This window comes from Schistocerca piceifrons, chromosome 6 (genome assembly GCF_021461385.2).
Source record: "Schistocerca piceifrons isolate TAMUIC-IGC-003096 chromosome 6, iqSchPice1.1, whole genome shotgun sequence".
NCBI lineage: Eukaryota > Metazoa > Arthropoda > Insecta > Orthoptera > Acrididae > Schistocerca > Schistocerca piceifrons.
The window spans coordinates 581,790,491-581,810,318 of NC_060143.1; the positions used below are offsets into that span (position 1 = coordinate 581,790,491).

General features: G+C 42.1%; 1 protein-coding gene across 2 annotated transcripts in view; it reads left to right on the forward strand.

Moving 5' to 3' along the window:
* The window catches only part of LOC124803052, a 594,138-nt gene that overhangs the window by 394,196 nt on the left and 180,114 nt on the right, over positions 1-19,828 (forward strand). For both annotated transcript variants that reach the window (XM_047264177.1, XM_047264178.1), the window contains exon 15: positions 13,396-13,594. In XM_047264177.1, the coding sequence (XP_047120133.1) occupies positions 13,396-13,594 (199 nt within the window). The remainder of the gene's footprint in view (positions 1-13,395; positions 13,595-19,828) is intronic.

The window sequence follows — 19,828 nt, forward strand, 5'->3', positions numbered from 1 at the left end:
ACAGTTACTTTTTCCGTCGAGGCAGCATTCTACTGTATGTTTACTGAGGTACCAGTGATACACACGAGTTGACTGCTGTATTTGACGCTTTTCAGGAAAACAGATAACCATCTGCCTCTAAACTTACATGCATCTGCTTTAAAGGATAACAGAGATTGGATGGGGTGATCAATTGAGATGGAGTTGTAACGAGGTATTTTCAGACAGATGATTCATTCTAGAGAGGGAAGGAGATATTCGCGCAGGTCATTTGACCATTTTTTCTGCTGTCAAGATGCATCAGTCATGTGACATAGCCTGCATTCTACTCATATAGAAACACGTTTTCTGTATTTGACTTAGAGCGCTGTCTACCTGCGATCATTAACAGCAAACCTCTCCATCATCAGGGGACTTCCACCTCATTGTGATGAAACGTGACCATCCTGTTTCGACACATTCCTCTAAACAAGTGAAGATTTGTGCGATGTACTCCATTTCCTTGTTGCATCTTGGGTATAAAATCGAGACTTCAGTTTCATAACTAAGATGATTCTAAGTTAGCAATAGGCGTTCGTGAGACACATCTGCTTGACAGATGTCCTGTTTACAGAGTTAGTGGTGGCATGAAGTGTAATTTCACATGTTGGACGCCACTGTTACGTGTTTATCCGTTTCCTTGTCAGAGGTATACTCCGTTACTAACGATCATTTTATATAGGGCTGATGCGAGCATAGTACAATTTCTGAACTGTGATCGGATGTGAACAGTGGTTGCTATATATCTCTGGAGAGCTACATTGTGCACATATCACACCGAACCACTGTTTTAAGGAAGTAGCCAATTTCGTTTTACAATTTGTTACCATAATTTATCGTAGAGGAACCTGCAAGAAGGATGTGTGTCATCGGATGTAGATATATTTCCTACATTGGAATATTAACAGCGCTGCATTCCACATGACTGATAGGTCGGGAAATCAAGCAATCTCACATTATAGCCTGTTTTAAGTGCAGAACTGTGTAGCCGTAGGAGTGCATGTGTTTACGTTGTCTCTTACCAATACCCTCCTGGTATTGATCCCAGACACTGGAACAGTACTTTAAAATTGATAGCATAGTTGATTTACGTGAAATGCTTCGAACTCCATCCGTCTGGAGCTCTGTCATGCATAAAAATCGCCCCTTTCTTCCTCTTCTTAACGGTCTGCTATTACATCACAACAATTTCAAATCTACTACTATACACCGATACGTGCCACCCCCTCGAGAAATCTTGTGCACTTCGACAGGTGAGGATTCGGCAAGCTCCATTCATTCATGAGATGCAGAATGTGATGGTCTACTTCTGGTCAGCTGCAGATTTAACCATTGACGGTGGTGCAGGGCGGGCTGGTCAAAGACAGAGCGAGGGGGACTTTCAGTCTCTAATTTTATCCTAAGACTGTGGCAATGCTCTGTGACACTCATCCACCTAGGGATACATCGTGGATTAAGGACTACGCTCGAAGTGTTAGAAATATGTAGAGCGCTGTCTGGTATACTTTGATGATGTATGTGTTCGAGAATTAACAATGAATGGACGTACTGCACAGTCATCTATCTACATTTGCAATGATACTTGCAAAGTAGAGAAGGGGCGGTTTAGCTTTGATACTGAAATTTGGAAACATGCTGTCGCATCATTGGTCGTTGTTGAAATTACTGAATATTTGCCAAAATTGTTGACACTATCAATTGTGATGCTTATTATTACAGTACATCGACGGTGTCTTTTTCATCCCATCTGTCCACTGGTCCACTGTTGGTTACCACATAATGATTGACTGACATCACTTGTTTGTGTTGGAGAAAGAGTTTTGGTGGAGGGGCAACACCTCCTGGGGATGGTTAGCACCGAAGCAATGATTGCATACATGACTGCAATGTGAGGAATCAGTCGAAATGGAGTGCAGAGCCATCAGCTATTCCGTCACTGTGACACACGAGTTTAAGTATAGAGGTCGTCAATCACCTCTGGACTGCAGTTTGGAAACTCTCCACAACGCTGTGAAACTCTTACAGTTTCCTTAAGTTGCAACTGTCTTTTATTTAAAATCGTCCAGTGTGTGGTGTGTTATGGTAGCACCGAGAGGCAATGGATCAGAACGTGTTACTGTCAGTTTAGCACGTAGCGCAGGAAAAAAAATAGTATAGCAGTATACAAAACGTGTTACTGCAGAAAAAAACAATGTTTTAAACAATGACACAGGGTCACATGGAGTGTCATTGCAACTTATAGTACAGTCTGTGGGATGCGATCATCCTCTTACAGTACAGGTGATGAAACTTTAAGCTGGTCTGTGCGGTTGATCAATGCCGGCACACATGTAGTATTTGTTTTTTATATATGGGAGGAGAGATATGCAGTAAAAATCTTATCGAGTTCTCTATCAGATGAAGTTAGTGGAGCTTTTATAGTTCGTAATTTTTCTCTCTTGGATGGTACAGAATAACGAAGATAGCAAGTTGGAGGTGATAGACGTGAATGGACCCTGAGGGGCGTAGATCTGTAGTACTTGTATGTAGTTTGGGGACACACCAGAGTGCAGTAGCAAAATCCTTCTCCTTCCAATTTCCATCGAATGATCAAAACACAGTCGTGTAGCAGTAACTCAGCTTAACCTGTTTCTACATGGGTTGCAAAAGGAGGTACATATAGATTTCTCCGACTTCTGTTCAGTTCTGACGTACATAGGAATGATCACTTGTCTAAAGCTGCAAAAATGGCGGCAGTTGCTAGATGCATAGGGACTACCTAAAACCACGCTGGAATTTTACTGCAGCAGATAGGGCCGAGAAAGGTGACCCGTTTCGAGATATGAGACGCTAGAAATATGACTCACTAGTGGCAGTAATCATTAAAGGACTAATCCATAGGATCCAATGCAGGTATGTGGTTGGATGGAAACAGTTGAATCCAAATCATAGACAGCATTTCTACCAAAAGTGTAGCAGTAGAGATATAAAAAGCTAGTGTACATTTCCTATGACCTCATGTAGGTATGAAAAGGGGGTTGCTATACTTTCGACTACCTAGTTTCAACTACTTTTCCAGGTCACCCAGTCACCTATTTTTGCTGCTTTCCACTATATATTATGCAAAAGACGTGAATGGATTACCGTAAATAGGAGACTATTTACCAATTTTTAGCAGGATAAGGTGTTCTTGGGTAATCTGGAAAAGTAGTTGAAACTAGGTAGTCGAAATTATAGGAACCCCATTTTCGTACCAATATGAATATATAAAAGACGCCACTGTGTGTTGGCTGGATTTACAAGTATCGAAAATAACAAAAGATTTCGTGGAAGTGGCGAAATCGACAAACCGAAAAGACACTACGGCTTTTTTAAATTGTAGTTACATCCTTTATTCATCGAGAAATACGTAATGGCGGGGGGCTTCTTTGCAGTGCGAAAACGACACCCAGCTGGTGCAAGTTGGACATATCATAATTTTTTTATACATCCATAACTGATAGACAGAAACAAAAAAAAATTATGTATGTCTAGTCGTAATGGAAGGATAGATTGGACATGGTGAATTGTGATTTCCACGCACTGCGGAATATGTCCGAACCTAAGTGGTGATAGATTCATTTCGTAAACAGCTGCACAATATAGCAGTGTAAGTGTTCAACTGGACCTGCTATAGTGTACAAATACGACGGGCAATACGATTGTAACAATATGTCCCCTCATCGGCACCCCTAAGCGTACCCTCGCATTTTCCGAGTTGTTGTATCGATAGTGATTTAGACTACAGTACGCCATCCTTTGTCGGTGATGTCTTTCCAAGCATTACATCCACGGGTGCGGTATTCATTATCACATAGTACCAGACGCCTGTCCTTAATAACACTTGTTTGAGAGAAACTTGGCAGGATTCAGCACCTTCCAAGAGCGCTGATTCGAAGACTTTGTCAGATAATTTCCTAGGACTGAGGAGAATCGAGACATATAGCCAGTGTGAATGTAGTAATACCATAATTTTTTCGGGCACTGTACAGATATAAAAGATAACCGCACTGTTTGTGTAACATGTGTATATATTGCAGCATAATGTTACTGTGGTTTATGTTGTGGCACGACCAGAGAAAATGAGTGTGTGTCCTATCGTGAGGGACGAATCGATTCAGCACATCAATAACCGTGAGGGTATGAGAGAGATTTTTACATGGAAAATTATGTGCGCTATAGATACTGAGATTTGTTCCAGAACCACAGCTGTCAAGAGGATTACCTGAACATCGATCGGTGTCAGACTGTAGCAGCAATCGTAATATTTAATTGTAGTTACACTGGTAAATATGTTCCTGGCTCCCAATATTCTTGTAAATCTTGTATGTATTTGATGTTCTGTAGACAACTTTTGCAGGGTTTATCTACAGAAAGTTCTGAGATCTTTGTTCATGTGTTCAAAGAAAAGTTGTAGCAGACCATCCATCCCATCCTGGTGTGATGCTGTCCCTCATCTGACGTTGTGGTATCAGGACATCTCCAGACCAGTAGCTGTAGGATACCGAAAATTCCAGCCACACTACACACTCATCTTATGGCAATGTGTCTGGCTCGCTGGGCAGGTAGACACATGCACGAGGCCGATGCGTCTCTCGTGTCGTGTTAGGATTGCTAGGAACAATGCACCATGAGCTATTCTGGGAAGTATTGGAACAGATTTCCGTAGTGCTGGACCCGCAGCTCTGCATCGTCACGCCAGCAACGGTGTCTAGGTGAACACGTATTTCGACAGGAATTTCTCAGGTTTCCTGTATGAAAGGAATGCCACTGCACTATGCTTGCGGGACCTCAACGGACACCTGTGCACGGCTTGGTAGCTGATGGCCACATCGTCACTTGGCGGGCCCGCTGGTGCACCCTGACAACTGGGGGCCTGTGTGGGGTCAGTGGCGTCAGGATCAGGTGTCGGGTGGTGGGGTGTGTTTTTTATTAGCTATGTTTTGTTTAAATTATATTCCATCGATTTCACTGACCAATAGGATGCTCCAAATTAAAAAAAAAAACTACCCCATACATGCGAAGAATATCAATTTAATTAATTTTCATAATTTTTTAATATCAACGTGGTGTTAGCGGTACAATAGTTAAGGGGAGGGTGTGCGTGAGTGGGTGACATGAAGCTGAACAGCAGGTTAAGTGCAGAACAATAGGTTAATTTGCTCAGTTTTATGTAAAACACAATGAAATAGTTTAATGGGGTGGGTGACAAAGAAGAGTATGCCAGAAATGGCGTTCAAAAGGATGTGAAATTTGAAAAGCGTATCAGAAAATGGTGGGAGGACATAACTAATTACTTAATTTGGTATCAAAGGCGGTACAATAGTTTAAGGAAATGGGGGTGATATGGAAAACCATTTAAAAGAACGATAGGTTAAGTGCCTACAAAGGGCGATATATTAGATTAAGACACCCAGAGTGCAGTGCTGAGCATTAGGTTATGCAACATGTTTGCCCCATGCAATTACTTCTTACAGGACCTACGTGTTTCCAAACAGCAGAGAATGATGAGCAAGAGAGATCCAACGCTACAAACTGAATTTTTTATTAATAAACAATATACTGTTTAATTTACTTTTATGAGATCCTTCCTCTCCACCAGTTTCCATATATTCCATACACTGCCTTTGGTCCTCCAAATTGTTGAAATAAACAATATAACACGCATTGTCTAACTTGTTTAAACAATATTCCATACACAGCAATCGATTTCCCTCCAAATGACCGATCAACTGAGTGTTTTTTTCCCTCCAGTTTCTGTGAGGGAGGGTGGGACAGGATGGGGGTTTACCAGAGGAGGAGAGGTTAATTAATTAATCAATTTAATCAAGTAGTCAATCAGATTGATAAGAGTGAGAGGGGCTTTTGCAATAACTCAGACCTGAAACTGTACCTGTAGCAGCAAGGGGAGAGGTTTCCTGAGTGGAGAGGGGAGTCAGGGGGGCAATACGTTAAGTGCCTATCAATCAAAAGGAAAGATACTTTTAGCAGAACAATCTGTTAAGGACCTGTCAGTCAAAGGAGATCGATAGGTTAAGTACCTGTCAACCAAAGGAGAACAATAGCGTTGCCCCTGAGTGCATACATGGCCCTGATGTAGGCAGCCTGCACTAACAAACTGCACCAGCGCGCCTGTTGCCCCCTGGTAGCCCTATGTTAACACAAGTCCACTAGCCAGTTAGCCAGACTAGCCGCTGTTTGTAGATTGTAAACAAATGCTGACACATCCTCTGTTTGTTTATCTCGAAATCCACAGAAAGGACAGTTATACCGACTGAAACATTCTGCTCACTATCTGACCTTAAAACGTCTACGCAGCTTTGTAGTGCGACGTTATTTCTCTGCTGTTTGGCCATCTGTTTCGACAAAATTTGGGCCGTTTCCTGGGACGTTGTTGTCAGTGTTTCTGCTATATGTGCAACATAGATGTAACAATGCAGTACAATATACTTATAGCACACCACAAAGCAACGACACCTGTCACATAAAATTCGGAAAGAGTTATGAGGAAAATGACAGCACATCCGTAGATAGACCATAGCGCATCGAAACTCAGCACCCGTGTGCTTCACGTCTATAGTGTCGACAGCTGACAGCTATAGCTGAAACATCTTCCAAAAACGGTATCCCATGAGACGCTTAATACAGTATTGGTCTCTCACTGGCTGTAAATAGTATTCTTTACAATTAAACTGTGAAACATCAGCAGGTTCGTATAGTTTCAAAAACTGTATCTTCATATTTTTATGCACATCCTATCTACTTTGCTGGTTCACGAACTCTATTCAAGTCCTGACATAATCAGTATTATTAAATCACGTAGGCTGCTATGGGCGGGTCACGTAGCTCGAATGGATGAGGGCAGGGCAGCGCGCAGAGTACTGGTAGGGCACCTAGAAGGAAAATGTCCTGTGGGGAGACCGAGGCGTAGATGGGAGGACAATTTGAGGAGCCTAGGTATTGAAGTTAATGGAAGGAAATAGCCCAAGACAGGGACAGATGGCGAATTTACGTTGCTGCGGTAATGGAATCTCGAGTCCGGTATGACCAGTTAGTAAGAAAGTATCCTTTCTACTTTCCTTGGCAGTGAACAAAAGAAAACAAAAAGGGCCACAAAAGTAGCAGCTCACTCAGCGAAACTGCAGTAGAGAGAGGACAGGGGGGTGGGCCGCGGTCGGAGGCATCGCTCGCCACCGCACTCCCCTGCAGAGCGAGGAATTCACACTGGCTGCATCGCCCACGCTGTGGCTGAGCAAGCCGTCTCTCCTCAGTGTCTTTCCTTCCAGGAACGAAAGTCTTGCAAGTTTCGCAGGAGAGCTTCTGTAAAGTTTGGAGATTAGGAGACGAAGTACTGGCGGGAGCAAAACTCTGGGGAAGGGTCTCGAGTCTTGCTTGGGTATTTCAGTCTGTAGAGCACTTTCTCGCGAAAGGAAAGGGTCCCGAGTTCGAGTCTCAGTCTGGCACACAGTTTTAACCCGCCACGATGTTTCAAGTCAATCGAGAGTCAAATATTCGTGATAATGAAGTGCAGAATGGCTAACCAGAGACGGCTAGAGGACAAATTTAAAGATGTAGAGGCTTATCTCACTAGGGGTAAGATAGTTAATGCCTACAGGAAAATTAAAGAGACCTTTGGAGAAAGGAGAACCACTTGCATGAATATCAAGAGCTTTGATGGAAACCCAGTTCCTAGCAAAGAAGGGAATGCAGAGAGGTGGATGGAGTATGTAGAGGGTCTATACAAAGGCGATGTACTTGAAGACAATATTATGGAAATGGAAGAGGATGTAGATGAAGATGAAATCGGAGATATGATATTGCGTGAAGGTTTTGACAGAGCAATGAAAGACCTGAGTCGAAACAAGGCCCCCGGAGTAGACAACATTCCATTAGAACTACTGACAGCCTTGGGAGAGCCAGGCCTAACAAAACTCTTCCATCTGATGAGCAAGATGTATGAGACAGGCGAAATACCCTCAGACTTCTAGATGAATATAATAATTCCAATTCCAAAGAAAGCAGGTGTTTACAGATGTGAAAATTACCGAACTATCAGTTTAATAAGTCACAACTGCAAAATACTAACGCGAATTCTTTACAGACGAATGGAAAAACTGGTAGAAGCCGACGACGGGGAAGATCAGTTTGGATTCTGTAGAAATATCGGAACATGTGAGGCAATACTGACCCTACGACTTATCTTAGAAGAAAGATTAAGGAAAGGCAAACCTACGTTTCTAGCATTTGTAGACTTAGAGAAAGCTTTTGACAATGCTGATTGGAATACTCTCTTTCAAATTCTGAAGGTGGCAGGGGTAAAATACAGGGAGTGAAGGCTATTTACAATTTGTTCAGAAACAAAATGGCAGTTATAAGAGTTAAGGGGCATGAAAGGGAAGAAGCGGTTGGTAAGGGAGTGAGAGAGGGTTGTAGCCTTTCCCCGATGTTATTCAATCTGTATATTGAGCAAGGAGTAAAGGAAACAAAAAATTGGAGTAGGTATTAAAACCCATGGAGAAGAAATAAAAACTTTGAGGTTCGCCGATGACATTGTAATTCTGTCAGAGACAGCAAAGGACTTGGAAGAGCAGTTGAACGGAATGGACAGTGTCTTGAAAGGTGGGTATAAGGTGAACATCAACAAAAACGAGGATAATGGAATGTAGTCGAATTAAGTCGGGTGATCCTGAGGGAATTAGATTAGGAAATGAGACACTTAAAGTAGTAAAGGAGTTTTGCTATTTGGGGAGTAAAATAACTGATTATGGTTGAAGTAGAGATGATATAAAATGTAGACTGGCAATGGCAACGAAAGCATTTCCGAAGAAGAGGAATTTGTTAACATCAAGCATAGATTTAAATGTCAGGAAGTCGTTTCTGAAAGTATTTGTATGGAGTGTAGCCATATATGGAAGTGTAACGTAGACGATAAATAGTTTAGATAAGAATAGAATAGAAGCTTTCGAAATGTGGTGCTACAGAAGAATGCTGAAAATTAGATTGGTAGATCACATAACTAATGAGGAGGTATTGAATAGAACTGGGGTGAAGGGGAGCTTGTGGCACAACTTGACTAGAAGAAGGGATCGGTTGGTAGGACATGTTCTGAGGCATCAAGGGATCACCAATTTAGTATTGGAGGGCAGCGTGGAGGGTAAAAATCGAAGAGGGAGACCAAGAGATGTATACACTATGCCGATTCAGAAGGATGTAGGCTGCAGTAGGTACTGGGAGATGAAGAAGCTTGCACAGGATCGAGTAGCATGGAGAGCTGCATCAAACCAGTCCCAGGACTGAAGACCACAACAACAACAATGAATACTCAGTAAATATAGGGAGAGAATAGGCTTAAACATTACTTTATGAATGGATCTCTTAAATAAGTGTTCCTAAGATCCCCACTATGTGTTTTTGTGTGAAATTTAGCCCTAATTTACCTCCCACGCTATGAAAAGTCTACATAATACCAAAATTATGCACCAACAAACTTTTATCCAAGTTAAACTCACATCCGAACCTTTGACTAAAGTGAACTGTTGAACTGTAACTGGTCTGAATACAGCTTGTCTTTATGTTAAATGCACAACTGAAGTAAAACAATTATTTGCCCCTAATCAACATTTCCACTTACCTCGCCTCTCGTCAACATTGTTGCAGATTTCTCGAAAGCACAACAGCAACGGCTAAGCTAGATTTCTATTTTTTAAATAAAATTTCCAAACAACATTTAAACTGTAGCACACCGTACAGTGCAATTTGGTAACGCGTAACGAGAAACCTCCTTTAAACTGCGGGTTGGGGATAGCAACAATTCCTATGAAACGATGTTCCAAGACAATTATTTTAGAATAAAGTATATATTCAAAAAGACAGAGTAAAACTTCGCGTGATCATCACACATAATATTGCTCCGAACAATACTAAGGTTAACAAAGTGGACAGTGATTTAAAAGGTACAATGTTAACAGAAAATTTCTACAATAACCAAACAGCTCAATCAGTTGATATATTAATATACCACTCAATGAAACTGCGTAACGCTCACTCTCACCTTTTTTTTTTTTTTTTTTTTTTTTTTTGAAAAAAAAGTCGTTCAAAATTTATTTTCTTTTCGCTTTTCAATACATACATCATATTCATACATGCTGACCTTTACAATAATTCTTTCTTCATCTAACAGATACAAAGACAAGTCAACAGAGCACTACTGATTACGTCCATCATCTAACACATTTCGGCTAAGGAAATATCAGAAACTTCCTGCTGCACTGAAATTGTAGATCGGACTGAGAGTCGGACTAGGGCCCTTTGCCTTTCGCATGCAAGTGGTCTACCTACTGAGCAACCCTATCTGACTCACGCCCCGTCCTCACAGCTCTACTGCCGCAGCACCTCGTCTCCTACCTTTCAAACTTCACAGAAGCTCTCCTGCGAAACTTCCTCAGTAGGAAGAGCTCGGTCCAACACTCACTTTTTATCTGCGAGGAAGTTTCATATCAACCCACGTTCCGCTGCAGAGAGAAAACTCATTCAAATAAGTATCTGGCTGTGCTCTCTCTCTCTCTCTAACGCTTATACCTATAACTTACAAAAATCAAAATGACATGCTTACATTACTGTTTCATGCAAAAATATATTGTTGGTAATGATTTTAGCAACGGAGGAGCAGTGGGTTAATCAAACGCTCTGGTTCTGAAAGGAAACCAGAAGAGAATATAACATAGTTCCAAATTGGACTAACATTATATGTTGAGCTGAATACGATTAACGAAGCGAAAAACATAGTCATTAACTAAGTGAAGTGTTTGAAGCATTAACGTGAGGAGCTGTTACACTAGACCTGGGACAACTTGCTGAGAGAAGATCTAAAATTTCGGAGGCACTATTCTACACGCGAAAACATGTAACTGCAAGATAGAAGCTACCAAGTGGTCTCTCTTCAATAAGGATGAAAATGAGTTCTAAGCACATTTCGAGTCGTCTGAGGTTCATAAGAAATTGCATCAAATCAAACGTTGAGTCATTTTCATTTGTTAAAGTTAAAAAATAAAACTACAACCAGTTATGGAAGTTAGAGGGCCTGTAAAAGCATTACCAGAGAATTCGTATGGAGCCTGTTATTAAAATAGCCAATCTAAATTTATTTACCCGTGTCCAAGATAGACTAAGAACTTTCTCAAGCATGCTAGTGAAAAGAAAAAAATAAAAGAAAGAGACACATAGTACTGAAAAAAGTGAACATCTCTAAAGAATTTCAGAAAACGAATGATTTAGAGCTCATTTGCGACTTAAGGATTTTATGTTCTTCGACTGATGTCTTAAGACGGTGGTATATACACTGAAGCACCAAAGACTCCGCTATAGGCATTAGTTTTCAAATATAGAGATATGTAAACATGCAGAATACGACGTTGCGGTCGGCAATGCCTATATCAGACAAAACGCGTCTGGCACAGTTTTCGGTTAGTGCTGCAACAATGGCAAGTTATTTAGATTTAAGTGAGTCTGAGCGTGGTATTATTGTCGACGTACGAGCAATGGGACACAGCATCTCCGAGGTAGCGATGAAGTGAGGATTTTCCAGTACGACCATTTCACAAGTGCACTATCCATATCAGGAATATGGTAAAACATAAAATCTCCGACATCGCTGCGGTTGTAGAAAGATCCTGCAAGAACTGGAGCAGAGGCCACTGAAGAGAATCGTTCAGCGTGACAGAAATGCAACCCTTCCTTAAATTTCTGCATATTTCAATGCTGGGCCATCAACAAGTGTCAGCGTGCAGACCATTCAACGAAACATCATCGCTATGGGTTTTCGAAGGCGGAAGTCCACTCGTGTACCATTGATGACTGCACGACACAAAGCTTCACGCTTCGCCTGGACCCGTCAACACGGACATTGGACTGTTGATGACTGGACACATGTTGCCTGGTCGAGTCTCGTTCCAAATTTTATCTAGCAGATGGACGTGTACGGGTATGAAGGTAACTTCGTGAATCTATGGACCCTGCATGTCAGCAGGGGACTGTTCAAGCTGGTGGAGGTTCTGTAAGGGTGTGGGGCGTGTGCAGTTGAAGTGACATGGAACCCCTGATATGTCTACGTACGACTCTGACAGGTGACACGCAAGTAAGCATCCTGTCTGATCATCTGCATCTATTGATTTCCGTTGTGCATTCCGACGGACTTGGGCAATTCCAGCAGGACAATGCGAGATCCCACACATTCAGCATTGGTACAAAGTGGCTGCAGAACACTCTTCTGAATTTAAACACTTCCGCTGGCCATCAAACTCCCCAGACATGAACATTATTGGGCATATCTGGAATGTCTTGCAACGTGCTGTTCAGAAGAGATTTGCAACCCCTCGTACTCTTACGGACTTACGGACAGCCCTGCAGGTGTCATGGTGTCAGTTCTCTCCAGCATGACTTAAGACATTAGTCTAGTCCATGCCACATTATGTTGTGGTATTTCTGCGTAGTCGCGCGGGCCCTGCACGATATTCAGGTACTTACCATAAAGCGGTCTCTTGTATGGATGTGTTTGTATCTCTGTCAGTGCGCTCATATCATCAATAGTCATCTGAGTCCTACCCCATGAGAATCTGGTTGCTCGTTGCATTAACCTCTGTCGGATGCTAAAAGAGCGAAACGATTTGGAGCAACTTAAATTGTCATTATTACTATTCCTCTCAGTTTTATTAAGCTCCATCTTCTATGTACACTTCACTTCACTTTGCAGTGGCTACTATGTCTTCCTGTTTTCAAGAATATATTTTATAAGAAGTTAAATTGTTCATCTGTACTGATTTCTTGACAAATGCAACCCACAGGTTTTACTATAAATTTATATAATAGTAATAAGTAACAATTTTGTTAATGTACTAGTTTTTTCTTCTATTATCTCGACACAAATGAGCCTGATTACTGAGCAGCATCGTTATACATACCATTAGGGGTATTGCCAAAGAAGCGATAACCATTACACTATTATGTTCTGTTCTTTCTGGAATACATTACTTTTGGGAGTACATTAAGTTACATCGTTAACTCTACGTACATATGCTCAGCCATTGGTGATAATTTTTCATGTTTCCTATACGTTATCGCTGTGTTGCCTCTTTGTTGAATGATTCGATTTTGAGCATGAGTTTCGGTAAGTCGTTAAGTAAGTAAACTTGTTACCCTTCACTGTCATCATGGTCAAAGTATTTAATACTTTTTGATAAACTACACAACGATGGCATGGAGAATGTGTATTAGCCTTCTGAGCCTCTGACTTTGAATTATGTGAAAATCAGATAACATTTTATAATTATTTAGTTACAAATCTTATACGTTTCTTTTTTACAGGAAGAGAAACAAAATGTTTGGTCAAAATTATCTCCAAGAGTAATTCCCAATGGAACAGAACTGGGAATCACGGCAGAATCAGAAATTATGGGGTTACTTCCTGGGAAAAACTATGAAATCCGAGTTATTCTCATTGATAAGGATGGTGGTAGTTACCAAATAGATGTGCCAGAAAGTAAAGCAAGAACTAAATGCATAGGTAAGTTTAAAGATAGCAAATCGCCCTGCCTTCATGCACTTTTTGTTGTATCTCAGAAAATCTCAGGTTGAAGTGATGGAAATGCAGAGAGAACGATCATCAGGGTCAGCAAGTCATCTGCTTAATGGATCTTATAGCAAATAAATTTTTGCTTAAGCTATTAAATAGAAACTGCTGGAAATGATGTTCGGTATTTGTGTTACAATGAGAAAGAGCACAGAAATGGTAAACCATATTTATGTTTATAATCCACACATCTCCTTACAACGCGAGGTCCGTTTTGACTGAGCCGGAAATAAAGAAATATATATCCTACTGTCAATAGCAGAGCATTGGTCGCTATTTAAGGCACAAACTTTGCATTTAATCTAATTTGGCAAATGTTAGCTTGATATGTCTATGGTAAAAGATCTCACTATCCTTCAAGTTTGTCCATACTAGCAATAGGTACAATAGGGTGGGATGTGTCTCCCAGCAAAAATGTGTCAGTCCACAGGGAAATTTGACTCCTAACAAGATGTATGACGTAAGTACTCTATGCCTGAAGTTGACATAACATTAGGCCGAGGAATCTGACGGTTGCCATTACCGATATCGTTCCATGTTTTAGGGCAACGTAGCAGCACGGTTCTCCACGTACTGGAAAGCTAATACTACAGTCTGGGATCTGGACGGTTGTATGATCAGCGCATTTTTTTATCAGTCAACAGTGAAGTAGAGTCTGGGCGTGATGTACACGTCATACGTTGGAGGAAGAACGCTGGCGGTTGGGCACGCTGTTGCCACCTTCCGACTGCGAAGTGGAGAACGCTGCTGGCAGTACCGAAGCTACGTGACTGAATGCAGTTGTCGTCTTTTGAACTGCGCCAACACTCACACGTTGCCATAGAGACGTGTACAAATTCACGTCAAGCGCACGTTAACTCCCTGGGGTCTTCTTCCACCTTCCAGATAAGTGCTCAGACCAGATGCAGTAGAGAGATGTGGCTGTTGGAGCGTATGTGCTATGAATTTCGTGATGGTTGAAATGTTGGAGCTACACAGGTTTCACTTCCAGCAGTGACCTTGTATATGGTATTGGGTTGAAGCGTGCCAAGCCGTTGCAGGATTCTACAAAGGACGACTATCCCAGAAGTGGACCAAATGTGTACACAACAAGTGTGAAGCAACAGTCTGAAGATATCTGCAATGAAAGCACGAGTGGAGCTCAGATCAGAAAGGATATTTCAGGAGCGCCATGCAAGGTTTTCAAATCCTGTCATCCTTTTCTGACGGTTCTGTGAATGCCTGGCAAAAATAATCTGCATTCTAGTTTTCCCCATTTTGTGCAAAGCTGGGGTTCTATTCAAATGTCGAAGGGCCTCGGCAATAGTGACAACGTTGAAAGGAAAAAAGGGCTGCAGGTTTGAATTTGTGTTAAGGAGGGTGTTGGAGTTAGGTAGTCCGTGCAACTGCGACAGTCAGAACGCTATGCTGGTATAATGGCCAGCACACCTGCCTCGTGTGCGGGAGACCTGAGTAGAAGTCCCGGCTGTGACACAAATTTTAATTCATTGTTTAAGCTTCTGTCCTTATTGAAGGTAGAGCTGAGACTCATACGTCTCGGGAAAAATGTTATTCCATCGTTCTAGTTTCTTTTATCAATTAACTGCAAATTACTGCAGACGCATGTGCTTAGACCACTTTGTTTGCAACAACTAGTGACCAGCCTCTTTTTCTTGCTTTATTGTGGGCACAAAAATTCTGGTGACCCTTCTCACTCAGAGAGTCTCTGTAGGCTTGGTTTAGTTGAAGACGAGTAGCATATATTGTGATGCCTCTGATGACAAATATTAAATAACCAGGTAACAAATGTCGCCTGTCAAAGTCATGGTACTATACGTTTACTTAAATTCCAGTTGAAGTTCTCTTATGTTAATGGAAGTGCACAAGAAGTGACCCGGCACAGTGACATACAATGATATTGCTTGCGGCTTATCAGATGGAAGCATGATTGTGTGAGTGACTCGTACACTGTGAGCAATTTTCCTTTTTGTTTCTAAACTTCATAATTCTCTGCCGTATGCCCGTGGCATTACTGTCTAAATTCTCGTAGTGATGATCTCTTTAAAGTAATACCTAGAGGGTAATGCAGGCAATTTCTTGTCACGGACTGCTTGTTTCATGGGTGGAGAACAATTTTCAACACTATTTTTGAGGCTACTTTCGTAATGCGTCCATGAGCAAGTCATGTGCTGTCCACCCAAAAAGATTGGGAGGGGCATTGTTTATTTCCTCTTTTACCCATGCTAAATATAATTTTCTGTCATTTTCATTATATTTCCATTTTTCTAGAGGCAGGTTACGTGGAGCCTGCAGGCAAGCTCGTTCTAAAAGTAATGTATTGCATAGATGATGTGAATGGTGTTTTAAGGCGCGAAACACGAGGTCATTAGTGCCCGTCAAAGTGACCACAATAGGATACCAATCTCACTCGCAGATTCGTTCAAGTCTTTCCAGCTCAGTAACAGAGCGAGAGGCACAGAAGGTTATATCAACAAGAGAGTATGTGGGATAAAGTGAACCTACATTGTGACCAAAGTTCATTTAGCAATATCGACATTTAGTTTTCGGTTAATGAAACAGTGTCAAAGCTGGACATACATGTCATATCGAGATTTCCACGATCCTTCCTTGTGCAAAAGAGCATTATTTTCTGCCTGTCAGTTGCTGTTTTTTGTTGGAGCGTGGTTCGACTAATGCTTCTACAGGGTGTTACAAAAAGGTACGGCCAAACTTTCAGGAAACATTCCTCACGCACAAATAAAGAAAAGATGTTATGTCGACATGTGTCCGGAAACGCTTAATTTCCATGTTAGAGATTTCAGTTTCGTCAGTATGTACTGTACTTCCTCGATTCACCGCCAGTTGGCCCAATTGAAGGAAGGTAATGTTGACTTCCGTGCTTGTGTTAACATACCACTCATTGCTCTACAGTACTAGCATCAAGCACATCAGTTTGTAGCATCAACAGGTTAGTGTTCATCACGAACGTGGTTTTGCAGTCAGTGCAATGTTTACAAATGCGAAGTTGGCAGATGCCCGTGGATTAGCACGGTGCAATAGCGGTGGCGCGGTAGGTTTGTATCGAGACAGATTTCCAGAACGAAGGTGTCCCGACAGGAAGACGTTAGAAGCAATTGATCGGCGTCTTAGGGAGCACGGAACATTCCAGCGTATGACACTTCTGCGAATGGTTCATCCAACAATGTGTCAATCCTCATTTCAGTGCAAATGTTCTCTTTACGGATGAGGCTTCATTCCAACGTGATCAAATTGTAAAATTTCACACTCAACATATGTGGGCTGACGAGAATCCGCGTGCAATTGTGCAATCACGTCATCAACAAAGATTTTCTGTGACCGTTTGGGCAGGCATTGTTGGTGATGTCTTGATTGGGCCCCATGTTCTTCCACCTACGCTCAATGGAGCACGTTATCATGATTTCATACGGGATACTCTACCTGTGCTGCTAGAACATGTGCCTTTACAAGTACGACACACCATGTAGTTCATGCACGATGGAGTTCCTGCACATTTCAGTCGAAGTTTTCGTACGCTTCTCAACAACAGATTCGGTGACCGATGGATTGGTAGAGGCGGACCAATTCCATGGCCTCCACGCTCTCCTGACCTCAACTCTCTTGACTTTCATTTATGGGGGCATTTGAAAGCTCTTGTCTACGCAACCCCGGTACCAAATGTAGAGACTCTTCGTGCTCGTATTGTGGACGGCTGTGATACAGTACGGCATTCTCCAGGGCAGCAATCAGCGCATCAGGGATTCAATGCCACGGAGGGTGGATGCATGTATCCTCGCGAACGGAGGACATTTTGAACATTTCCTGTAACAAAGTGTTTGAAGTCACGCTGGTACGTTCTTTTGCTGTGTGTTTCTATTCCATGATTAATGTGATTTGAAGAGAAGTAATAAAATGAGCTCTAATATGGAAAGTAAGCGTTTCCGGACACATGTACACATAACATATTTTCTTTCTTTGTGTGTGAGGAATGTTTCCTGGATGTTTGGCCGTAACTTTTTGTAACACCCTTTAGATTTATCAGTCCGAGTGATAACTTCAGACTGGGAAATCATAAATGCGCTATAAACGAAAATCGGTAGGCGTGTTTCTACATCTGAAAGATGACGTGTATTCAGATTTCAAGCCAGTCGCATAAGAATGGCACTAGTATCGCCGCTATGAGGACGTAAATCAGGTTTGATTTAAATACACGCTGTAACGGTCGTAAGCGTTAGTTACCTTTGATATTTGATGTAGTGAGTTGATATTGCTCAAGAATGCGTTTAAGGCGACAAAAACGCCATTCTCAACACCTCCCTGAGTTTGAACGAGGTCGCGTAATAGGGCTAGAAGACGTTGAATGTCCTTTTGGGATACTGCAGAAAGACTTGGCAGCAATGTACGCCTAGCCGCTGTACGTTATTGCTCGCAGAGGTGGTCGGGAGAATGTACGGTCACAAGAAGATCGGGCCCCAGACGGCCAGTTGCACTACCGAGAGGGAAGACCATCGGTTTCCAGCTTACGGATCTGGAACATCGTACTGCATCTTCAGCAGCAATTTTATCAGTAGTGGGCACCACAGTGACACAATGAACTGTCACGAATCGGTTACTCCGAGGACAGCTGCAAGCCAAATGTTCTAAAGCTTGCATTCCACTGACCCGCCATTTGCTACACCACTGGCGTTGAGCGAGAGCTCATTGGAGGGCAGAGTGGAGTTCCGTTGTGTTTTGTGACGGAGGCTGGTTCTCGCTCGTTGTCAGTGATGGCTGTGTGTTTAGGAGTCCAGTTGAGCTCCTGCAGCCAAGCTGTCTGCGTGATAGACACGCTGGACCTGCACCTGGAGTCATGGCCTGGGGTGCGACTTCGTATGACAGTAGAAGCGTTTTCGAGATTATCCCACGCACCCTGGATGCAAATCTCATGCCGATCTGGTTATTCTAGGTGTTGTGCTGCCATTCATGAACAGAATTCCAGGGGGTGTTTTCCAACAGGCTAACGCTCGTCCACATACTGCTATTGTAACCCAACATGCCCTGGCCTGCTTGATCACCGGATCTGCCTGCAATCGACCACATACTGCATATCATTGAACTAGAACTCCAGCGTCATCCACAACCGGCATTAACCGTCCCTTTATTGGGCGGCCAAGTGCCACACGCGTGCAACTCCATTTCACAAACTGACATCCAGCACCTGTACAACGAAACCCTTCCACGTTTGCACGCTTGCATTCAACGTTCTGGCCGTTACGCCGGTTATTAATGTACCGCCACTTCGGATCTGCAATGGCATATCTCGAGCTTACGTTAATCTGTGGTCTTGCGATGTTAATCACCTAAGTTATGTTATCTAGTCATACGTATACCGGGAATTTCGTTACTGTACATTAATTATTTCTTGGTGTTGTGATTTTTTTCCCTGTAGAAGCAACTGACCACCAATGGAAGACATGAAAATGACGCTGGTTTATTTCAAAATGATCGGTTTCGGACAATGTCGCCAACCTACATGCCAAGTTTACTTTCATATAGTATATGACAATCAACTGATAGTTTCGTTACGCAGGTGACTCTGTAACTACGATGTATGATATCAAGTCCTCAGCTGCAAGCAGTTGAAAATTCCACTGTAAACCGATAAATGGCGCGTTACTTCTAATTTAAAATTCTCGCTAATGACAATTCTGTCGGGATATGTAAGTGTAAACAGTAGTAAGTGCCAAAAATAAACCGGCCAGTAGCAGCAACGCGTGCAATGTCCACGGCAGGAAACTGGTTTTCAGGAACGATTTGCACGGATCTGAGGACAACGTTGATAAAGATCCACGATATACTCCTGAACACAAATGTGCTTAAAAAGTTGTTGCTAATGAGGTAAATGAGAACATCTATTTAGGCAAACAAACGGTATTAAATAGTGTCGCTCATCATTGTTTACGCAAGTTTGCGTGTCAGGATGTGGACCTAGACACGTTAAAGGCCACGCTTAACATTGTTCATGTGCTGCTGTGATGAGGTTACTAAAATTAGTTTTCTGTTATGCTGAATGATGGAGTAAGTTTTGAGGTTGTTATAGCTTGTTATTGCTAACGCAAATGATAGTGTTAAACACTGCAACAGTTCGAACCTTTTAAATTTCTGTTTTTGAGAGATATCACAGTAACGTTG